Genomic DNA, 10,506 nt, shown 5'->3' with positions numbered 1-10,506 from the left:
CTAACAACCATAGTTTACCTGGCTCTGGCATCATCACCTCAGCATCCTGCTTGTAAGATGTCTGGTCCTACATTTCCACGTAGACCAAGCTGTGTGCTGTGGGGTTTCATTTAGGAAACCTGAAGCGACATTAATCTGGTTCATATCCGCAACACTCACCTGGGGTGGCAGGAAAACGATGATAGCAGGCAGCCACAGGACCGCATCATCCGGTGAGACGCGGCCTGCTCAACTCGAGCTGCTCACTGCGTCCCCTAGCGTCGCACATGATTGAAGAAACATTATCTGTGTGAGGGAAGCAAAATTCAACACAGCACGGGTCCTTTCCCCCCAAAAACAGGAAGTGGGAACGATATCGCATAGATTGAAGCTCTTGCAGTACTCCACTGTCTGGACAAGCGATCTTGAAAGTCTGGCGGAGTCAGTATTAACGTTAGTGTTTTTACGCAAAGACAAATTCAACCAAATAGGAGATTGATGTCATTTTGTGGAACGCAAAACGGCGGGTGAGTTGAAAGAACGTAGCATTTTACCACAGACTTGCTCAACACTGACTTAGCAGCAGGCAGCACAAAGCGAGCTAGTTCATTTGTAATGGCGGAGTGCTTGTAGCTAGCTTCGTGGGGTACGCTTAGTAGCCAACGGTGTAGCTAGCTAGCTGTCGCTACCCAGTTTAGAAAGTGGTTGGTTATGCTAGCTAAGAGCGCCGTTGGGTGATACGTTTATTTTTTGAAAATCGATGTGAGTTGGTTACCTGGCTATCTATTAGTTAGCGAACTATTAGTTAGCTCGCTAACTGTTGTTTTGGTAAGTTACAGTAGCTAACTACCTATGGTTGCAATTAGCTAGCTAACTAACGTTAAGCACAGCGACGTAAACAAAACTGTTGGATAACTAGCTAGCTAACGTTAGCAAGTCAACAACATTAATTCAATCCACAAAGTTAACATTAATTGTAACGTTAGATGGCAAAGACTAAACTAACTTGTTAGCCTACGACCTCTCTGAACTCTGTAATTGATATGGTCATTTAAGGGGCAACCTGCAGTTGCTACATCCATTTTTTATTTGTATTTTAAGTTAATGATTTCCTGATTGCTATAATTGTAGTAATTTAGTTCACCTAATTTTAGTTTGACAAAACAAGCAGGTACAGTGTAGAGAATCATTGTACCATCTAATCCCCTGTGAAATATATTTTCTATAACCAAAAATATTGTATTTTCAGCTGTTTGAAGCTGGTGTACAAAACCAAATGTAAAAGACACTAAAACAACTTAAGAACGGGAAGCACAGAAATAGCCACATAAAACATCTACTGCTTCTTAGATTTGCTTTCAAAGACAAATCTATAACTAACACAATTTTTGGGGTTTGTAATTTTCCTCCAGTTTTCTCCCCAATTTCGTGATATTACGATCTTGTCTCATCGCAACTCCCCAACGGACTTGGGAGAGGCGAAGGTCAAGTCATGCATCCTCTGAAACACGACCTGTCAAACTGCACTTCTTTACACCTGCTTGCTTAACCCGGAAGCCAGCCACACCAATGTGTTGGTGGTAACACTGTTCAACTGAGGACTGAAGTCAGCCTGCAGGTGCCTGACCCGCCACAAGGACTTGCTAGAGCACGATGAGCCAAGTAAAGCCCCCGCGGCCAAACCCTCCTCTAACCCAGACGACGCTGGGCCATTTTTGCGCTGCCCTATTGGACTCCAGGTCACGGCTGGTTGTGACACTGCCAGGGATCGAACCCCAGGCTATAGTGACGCCGCAGCACTGCGATGCAGTGCCTTAGACCGCTGCACCACTCGGGAGGCATATAACTAACACGTGAAATTGGTCGGTCACCCAAAAAGTTTAGCTCAACTGACATACACCATCAGAACCCAAAATATAGTTTTTTTTAACGACATGAGAGTAAAACAAAATGTATATGTAAACAAACTGTATAGCCTCAAATGGTTAAAACTATAATTTTTATATCATAGATGGTCAGTTTTTGCATCCATAGCTCTGTCTGAGAGTTGTTAGGCCTACGTTTCTCCAGCACCCATCCCTCCATCTTTTTACAGAAACGGGTGGGGAGAGGCCTTGTGATTGCTGCTTTTGCGCTGCCCTCCATTCTCCCTCTGCTTCTCCCATCCCTTCCACTTACCATTGCCCTCTTTCTCTCCCTCCCTCCCTCTTTCACTACCCCTCCCCCTCTCTCTGTTCCCCAACCCGCTCCCCTCTTTGTTCCTCAGTCGCCGTAGTAAATGGGACCAGCCGGGCCCAGGTCCTGGTTCAGACCAGATGGGGGAGGCGGAGCCGGCTCCTACAGGGGCTCTGGACGCTGCAGCTGCTGTGGCAGCTAAGATCAACGCCATGCTGGTAGCCAAGGGCAAGCTCAAGCCCTCCCAGATAGGACCGTCTGGACCGTCAGGACCCCCAGACAAGGTAAGGGTCAGGAAACCTCTTACACTGAAAACATTAGAAATGCTTTCACTCTCACCTGTAATCTCTCTTCTCTCTGTCTTTGTTGTCTGTCCCTCTCTCGCCTCCAAATTCTGTAATCCCCTCGCTCTTGTTCTCTCTCTTTTAGAGAGATGTTGTTGTAAATGTTAGCATGCAGCACATAAAAATGAATCTCTGTCATCACCAGGTTGTGGGTGCAGGGAAGCCCCAGCCTCCTATGAAAGCGAAGGATGACCTGGTGGTGGCGGAGGTGGAGATCAACGACGTTCCTCTCCCCTGCCGGAACCTGCTGACCCGCGGACAGACACAGGACGAGGTCAGAGTCCATGACATCATTATGATCTTTAGACCCATTGATTGACAATCTGGTCAACAGTCAAACTTACTGCTATGTTTACCCAGCTCTTTCTCTGTGTGACACGCACATGTACAGACTGGATCAGTGTCATGTAAACCAGTATGGGACTGAAAGTGTCTCACTTGAGGACAGTAAATGACCAGCTTCTACTTCATTCTATTGTGTGAAGATCAGCAAAGTGAGCGGTGCTGCTGTGTCCACCAGGGGGCGATACATGGCAGCAGTGGAGAAGTACAAGGCTCCACAAGGGTGAGTCCTGCTTCACACCTTCTTTATTACCACACTGATCTACCAAGGAGGTTACTGGTATTTACTTTTCTCCATACAGACAAGTAGATCTGTTGTCTGATTACATCATACAACCAAGTCTTAGGCTACTGACCGACTGCTTCTCTCTCTGTCGTCAGGGACCGACCCCTCTATCTCCACGTCCAGGGCCAGACCAGGGAGCTTGTCGACAGTCAGTACATCTCTATTTACCTCACCTAATTTGATTAAGATTATCACCATTTATGAACATCAGGGTCCTTCTTCCCTGACTTTCTATGTTGTGACGATCTAATCTGTCTCTCTCTCTGTCTCTCTCTCTCTGTCTCTCTCTCTGTCTCTCTCTCTGTCTCTCTCTCTGTCTCTCTCTCTGTCTCTCTCTCTGTCTCTCTCTGTGTCTCTCTCTGTGTCTCTCTCTGTGTCTCTCTCTGTGTCTCTCTCTGTGTCTCTCTGTCTGTCTCTCTCTCTCTCCAGGAGCTGTGAACCGTATCAAGGAGATCATCACTAATGGAGTGGTGAAGGCGGCCACCTCCTCCTACAGCGGAACCGGAGCCACAGTCCCAGTCTACCAGCAACACAAACCCCAGCCCCCCTCACTGCCCCCCATCAACCACCATCACAGACCACACTTCCAGTCTGGGGTAAGCTGTGTTTTCCACAAGTACATAGAGTAGCCAGCCAGGGCAATTTTAATTTAGTGAAAATGAATGAATTAGTTGTTTTGGGGTATGGCCTAGGCTTATATGATCAGGACCATTTTCTAAGTAAGAGAGCGTTTAACATGTCTGGTCTTGAGATAAGTCTTATTTACAGTGACTTTAGTCCCGTCATCTTAGGAAAGGAAACCTAGGGAATCCTTTGGTTTACAACACCATGGACATGCAGTATAACCACTCTGTATGATTTATGAATGGCAAAGGGATATAGGAGATTGAATTCATTTAGTCAGTTTGACACTTTTTCTAAACTAGTCAACGCTTGCTGTTCAGTTGTCAATCAAAGTCCAGTAAATCGTCTACTATGCACCACGGCTCCACGTGGCTGGCTATGTGAAACACGCAAAAGAAAATACAGCGTACGCGACGTGGGGCGTTACCGCGTCCGCTGTCCGCTGCTCGGGGCGTTACCGCGTCCGCTGTCCGCTGCTCGGGGCGTTACCGCGTACGTCCGCTGCTCGGGGCGTTACCGCGTACGTCCGCTGCTCGGGGCGTTACCGCGTACGTCCGCTGCTCGGGGCGTTACCGCGTACATCCGTTACGCGGGGCGTTACCGTGTACCTCCGCTGCTCGGGGCGTACGCGACGTGGGGTGTGCAAATTCACCAGCATCATGCTCTCTCCTTCCTCTGTGTAAAGAAATTAGACTGCAACCAACCACAGTGCACACACATTGTACGGCACATTGCATTTCCCTGTCATCGCTCGCTTTGTGACTGACGGACACCTATCCTATCAATATATCGCCAGAAGATGCATATCGTTCATTCTATCCAGAGGAGGCTCGGCGGACTAGTGAATTGAAACGTTTAAAATAAAAGTAGCCAAGTTAATATGAAGTGGAACAAGTAGGTGGCTGAAACCCGGAAGCCAGCCGGGTTTCAGTTTGTGTGTGTGATTGTCGTTCAGTGTGTGTGTGTGTGTGTGTGTGTGTGTGTGTGTGTGTGTGTGTGATTGTCGTTCAGTGTGTGTGTGTGTGTCAATGTCATTGATGAATCTTTAAGACTCACATCCATATCCTTTCAGATGCACTATGTGCAGGAAAAGTTGTTTGTGGGTCTGGAGCATGCCATCCAGGGCTTCTCAGTGAAGGAGAGGGTGGAAGGGCCAGGCAGCTCCTACCTGCAGCACATCCAGGGTGAGACTGGAGCCAAGGTCTTCCTCAGGGGGAAGGGATCAGGCTGTCTGGAGCCCGCCTCTGGGCGAGAGGCCTTCGAACCGATGTACATCTACATCAGGTAAGTCTCATGGACTAGACTCGTGTTCATCTGTATCAACTCAGAGAGGGCCTTGAACTCATGTACATCTACATCAGGTAAATAGCAGTATTAATGGATAGTCTAGGGGAGTAAAGTCCATGTTCATTTGTATTAGCTCAGAGACACAGAGCTTAGACACCAGGCACACCTTAACTCCTCTCTCTTCCCCAGTCATCCCAAACCAGAGGGCCTTGCTGCAGCGAAGACCCTGTGTGACAACCTGCTGCAGACGGTGAGTGTCTAATGGTTTACTGACTGGCACTCTGTTCTGTTCCCTGTACACTGCTCTACTTTCACTTAAACCCTGTTTCAAGCTGTCCCATGTGAAGTGCATTGTATTATGTAGCTGGGCTCTGTTTGCCATGTGGATCTCTGACTGTTCTCTCTTCCCTCCAGGTTCATGCAGAGTATTCTGTCTTCCTCAACCAGATGAGTGTCATGATGCCTACTCCCGGTACAGACTCTCTGGCTTTCTTTCTCTTCTACAGTCTCTACAATGTGTCAACGTACTGACGTGTTCCTCTCCTCCTCCAGGCTTTATGCAGCCCCCTATGGCCAACGGGATGCCCCCCCAGCCCCCTTACTACCCCCCAGCGGGGTACCAGCCCAGCTACCCCCTCCCTGTACCTCCCCCTCAGCCCATTCCTCCCCCCTACGCTGTCCCCCCTCCCATTCCCCCTGGGGTGCCCGCCGGTCTCCCCCCTCCCAACCGGTATGCCCTCCCCCCTGCACCTGTCAGTTTACCACAGGTAAGACTGGTCAATCAGATTTAGACTTGTGTGGACCGATAATACAGTACATTGAGACTATTACATCCGAGTTATGAAACTAGTTGAAAAACATTTTCTTCATAGGCTGTATGTATGATGTATTCAACATACATTGCATCCAAGTTGGCTTTTTTCCTTCTTTTTTTGTCCCCAGACTCTCCCACCTTCTCCTTTCCCACCCGCTGCTCCCGTTCCGCCCAAAGCTCCGCCTCCCGTAGTCTCAGCCAATCCGCCGCAGAAAAGACGCTTCACTGAGGAGGTTCCAGACGAGAGGGACAGCGGACTGCTGGGATACCAGGTGATTTACCATTCTTTTATTCTTCCACCTTACGTGCTGCCTTCGTCCAGTCTGTCCCTGCTGCTTCTGTTGTCTTCCTGTCTTTTCTTATCTTCTGTCCATGTATCTGATATCTGTTCCTCTTTCTGTTAGACTGAATTCATTATGATTCTCACTGTCTCTTGTCTGTAATTCTGTGAGTCCCTGTCTGCATTCTATAGAAAAGGTTTGCTTGTTGAGTGAGTGAGATTGAGTCTCTGTTCAGTGCCAACTTGTTTTTTCCCTAGTAGACCTTATGACGATCGTTGAAAAGCATTGTAACCATAGCTGTTATTATCTGAGTCCATGTATTAATGGATTTATAGAACCTTCAGATTATGGAGATTCTGAAAAGGTATTGTTGGATAATCATCAAATGTACTTCAATATATTGAAATGAGTGCAGGTACGATACCAGTAAGTATCATGGCAAGGAAACAAAACATGAAACGGATGAACTTCTTTGGGAAAACGGCCCTAATGTTGGAAACAATCATCGTTCCGTTGTCCCCCAGAGTCATTTGATTTATTTTCCAAGCTATAGCACATCATGTTTTACATACAGCAGGTTTTTAAAGGACCAATATCGCAATACTAGTGTCGTCACAGGCCTAATTTAAATGTGTCCTCTTGATTTAATGATATGTTACTTTAATACAGTCCATTCCTATTTTCGGATTTTGTGCAATCAGAGCATGCATAAACTTAAAATAATAATTTTATTCTCAGCTGCTTAAATAAGGTGTAGTGAAAAGGAAAATGTTTTGGAATAGTAACTTTGCAGTTCAGTTCCATTCAATAGTTTAGATAACTATATGCTATATGCCTACTATTAATAATAGTGGTTTAGGGCAGGATGTGTGCTAATGCGCCTGTGTGTTTTTCTGCTCATAGCATGGACCCATTCATATGACTAATTTAGGTGCAGGCTTCCCTGTGGGCAGCCCCGGCCCAGAGGCTTCAGGACCCCCGCCACCGAGTTCCTCCGGGCCGCCGAGGGAGAGGGACAGGTACGAGATGGGGGGGCGACGAGTCGCTCTCTTTTAAAAGTGTCCTTCATCTCAGATGCTGGACACACCGTGTGTGCAGGCTTGTTTGCTTGTGATTTGATGTTGTGCAACACTGACTCCTCCCCTTCCCTCTATCCCTCTCTCTCCTTCCCTCTCTCTCCCTCTTTCTCCCCAGCAGTAGGCAGCTGATGCCTCCACCACCCATTCCGATGAACGGAGGCATGACACCCAAGATGGAGGAGAGGAGGCCGCTGCAAGGCCCCCTGGGTAAGGGCCCCACCCCATGTAACCCCCTGACCCCTCCCCATCCATGGCCTCAGCCATAAAGCACGCTGCCCACCCCCCCGGCCTCTTGGCTGTCAGTAGTCAGAGTCAAATAGCATGTTGCATGCAGACATGCTGTTCTCACACGTGACAGAACAGGTTATAGCAGATTACATCAGACAGGCATAGTGTTCCTCGATAAGTTCTGCTTTGAAAGTCAGTCAGTCACTTCAGAATCAAGAACTGAGCAAAGCTTCGATCCCCCACTGCCTCAGGTAACTCATTGACCCTAAGCCAACCCCTAGCCCTAGGCACTGTGTAGGTCTGAGAGGATTTTATAGGTGTAAGCCATATGTAGACAATTACAATTGGCCTGATGAAGAGTAAGGCTGATCTATTACCGTACTGCTTACCCTGGCATCTGATCATGTGACATCTAGGAGGTGTCTAGGGATGGATTTCAGATTGGGAGTCCCCCTCTCTGTCTAGCTGGTGCTGTCCCCTCGCTGCCCGTCCCTTTCTGATGACGTCATCAGACAGGAGTGTCTGTGCCCGTGTGTGACTCCCTCACTAACAAGACCCTCTCTGTCTTTGTGTTCTTTCTCTGTGTTTTTCTTCTCTTCCATGTCTCTCTGGGTGGGATGCCGGATGGGGGTGGGGCTCTTCTCCTGTGGCGCTGTCCTGCATCATGATTGGATGGCCCTAACGCTGCCGCTCCCCACCGACCAATGACTGCCGCTGCTGACCCATGCCCCTCCTCCTTTACCTAACTCACCCCTGCTGCCAAACACAATGCAATCTATTAACTTTCTCTCCCTATCTGTTGGTAAACAATTGACTTCCAACTGTTGTTTTTGAAACTTTTGTGCTGGGCTTTGGTTGTGTTCTTTCTCTGTGTGTATGTCTCCCCTCTCTCTCCTGCACCCCTCTCCTTTCTCCCTCATCCCTCCCTCTTTCTCCCACTGTTTTTCCCTCTCTCTCAGATCCCTCAGTGAAGAGGATGAAGACGGGGCTCGTGGCGTACGCTGGTGACTCCTCGGACGAAGAGGAGGACCACTCCACCCCCAAAACCTTGGGGGCAGGTAACCATGGTAACGTCACTGGGGCGACCCACTCCACCCCCACGTCATCCTCGGGCTGGACTCTGGGGTACCGCTGCCCCCCTCCGCCTCCCCAACGTGCCAAAACACAGCAGGCACAGTCACAGCAGCCCATGCCCTTCTGGATGGCCCCATAACACAGGAGTATTAAACCTCATACCCCCCCCCCCCCCACCCCATCTCCTCCCTCCCCTGACACCTAGGGCCTTTGAGGGTCCCATAATGATGTTTTACACCCCAAACTGAGCCCCAGTCCCCCCTCTTCCCCTTTCCCCTGAACCATCACTCCTACCTGCTCCTCTACTTGATAGAATTTATTTTGTGATGACTTAGATTTCCTTAAAACAGTTTTGCCATGCGCTCAGCAGTAGAGCAGAGTGTGTGTAAAATGGACTAAACAGACTGGCTGGCTCATACAAAGAGAACAGACTCAACCAGCCAACCAGGCACAACCAGGAGACTGACGGACTGGATACATGGTGACAAGCAGCAAGATGCCCCAGACTTCCACACAGATTCAAGTGTACTCTGAAGTCTGTATAGGAGACAGCTGAGGAACAGACACTCATGGAGGGTAATTGTGCCCCGTTTCTGTTTCTGGTTGATTTGGAACATGTCCACTCCTGGTTTTACTAGTGTAGAAAAGCACTGAGGTAGAAGAGATTTCAATGCATTCTAAATATTCTTTGTCAAAAAATATATTTCCCCCATCCCCATTTTCTTTCTTGGTCCAAATCTCTCTCTTCCTTCATTGAGTACAGATCATACAAACATGCTCGTTGGACTTTTATTAAATGATTGACTCAACTGTTCTAATGCTTTTGTGGAATAAATTTGCATTATGTCTGTGTATGAGAGTTTATTTCAAGACCGGTTTGACAGATCATGCAATAGAGAGAAAATGGGTGGTTTAACTGACTAGCAGGTGTGAATCTCTCATTGTCTTAAACAACTCGCAATCTGAATCAACTGCCAAGAAATCATCATTACCTGTTCTCTTACATCACACATTCCTTGGCTATGTTCTCAAAATATTCTACGAGGACACCAGTTACATTTCCATGTATTGGTTCAACAACACCAGTGTGTATAAAGAAGGACTGAGCCCAGTAGACTACATTAGTTCTGAAGAGACATTGTTTCAGAATGAGGGGTGTTGTAGCTCGGCTGGTGTTGCTGTACTGTCTGTCTGGGGCATGGGGTCCGGGGGAGAGTGGAGGGGTCAGGGGGAGAGTGGAGGGGACAGAGAGAAGAATATCACTGAACAGGCTCACAGTGAAGGATGAAAGACTGATGCTGAACAGTTGACCGCCTAGCCTGACATCTGCACTGAGCTGAAGGTGCTGAGAGACATGGTGGTGGAACAGAGAGTGGAGCTGAGGAACGTGGTGGTGGAACAGAGAGTGGAGCTGAGGAACGTGGTGGTGGAACAGAGAGTGGAGCTGAGGAACGTGGTGGTGGAACAGAGAGTGGAGCTGAGGAACGTGGTGGTGGAACAGAGAGTGGAGCTGAGGAACATGGTGGTAGAACAGAGAGTGGAGCTGAGGAACATGGTGGTGGAACAGAGAGTGGGGCTGAGGAACATGGTGGAACAGGGAGTGGAGCTGAGGAACATGGTGGTGGAACAGAGAGTGGAGCTGAGGAACATGGTGGTGGAACAGAGAGTGGAGCTGAGGAACATGGTGGTGGAACAGAGAGTGGAGCTGAGGAACATGGTGGTGGAACAGGGAGTGGAGCTGAGGAACATGGTGGTGGAACAGAGAGTGGAGCTGAGGAACATGGTGGTAGAACAGAGAGTGGAGCTGAGGAACATGGTGGTGGAACAGAGAGTGGGGCTGAGGAACATAGTGGAACAGGGAGTGGAGCTGAGGAACATGGTGGTGGAACAGAGAGTGGAGCTGAGGAACATGGTGGTGGAACAGAGAGTGGAGCTGAGGAACATGGTGGTGGAACAGAGAGTGGAGCTGAGGAACATGGTGGTGAAACAGAGA

At 48.5% G+C, this 10,506-nt stretch overlaps 1 protein-coding gene across 4 annotated transcripts; it reads left to right on the top strand.

Annotated features, from left to right (window-relative positions):
• The first annotated feature begins 306 nt into the window (after positions 1–306).
• On the top strand, positions 307–9,365 carry khdc4 (KH domain containing 4, pre-mRNA splicing factor). 4 transcript variants are annotated; one of them, XR_003872417.1, is made up of 14 exons: positions 307–506; positions 2,246–2,438; positions 2,644–2,772; positions 2,984–3,063; positions 3,222–3,274; positions 3,556–3,722; positions 4,823–5,034; positions 5,227–5,287; positions 5,452–5,509; positions 5,590–5,804; positions 5,980–6,123; positions 7,064–7,151; positions 7,330–7,418; positions 8,399–8,629. XR_003872417.1 is itself a non-coding variant. In XM_029738355.1 (14 exons), the coding sequence occupies exons 1-14, from the start codon at positions 478–480 to the stop codon at positions 8,650–8,652; spliced, it is 1,797 nt and encodes a 598-aa protein (XP_029594215.1). In that variant the 5' UTR covers positions 307–477; the 3' UTR covers positions 8,653–9,365. The 4 variants fall into 4 exon arrangements, 3 of the variants coding, with proteins under 3 accessions (XP_029594215.1, XP_029594213.1, XP_029594214.1); XM_029738355.1 differs by having other exon boundaries at positions 7,036–7,151; positions 7,330–7,349; positions 8,333–9,365; XM_029738353.1 differs by having other exon boundaries at positions 7,036–7,151; positions 8,399–9,365.
• Positions 9,366–10,506: the final 1,141 nt, after the last annotated feature.

The sequence above is a fragment of the Salmo trutta genome, chromosome 37 (genome assembly GCF_901001165.1).
Source record: "Salmo trutta chromosome 37, fSalTru1.1, whole genome shotgun sequence".
NCBI lineage: Eukaryota > Metazoa > Chordata > Actinopteri > Salmoniformes > Salmonidae > Salmo > Salmo trutta.
This window is presented reverse-complemented; position numbering and strand designations above follow the sequence as displayed.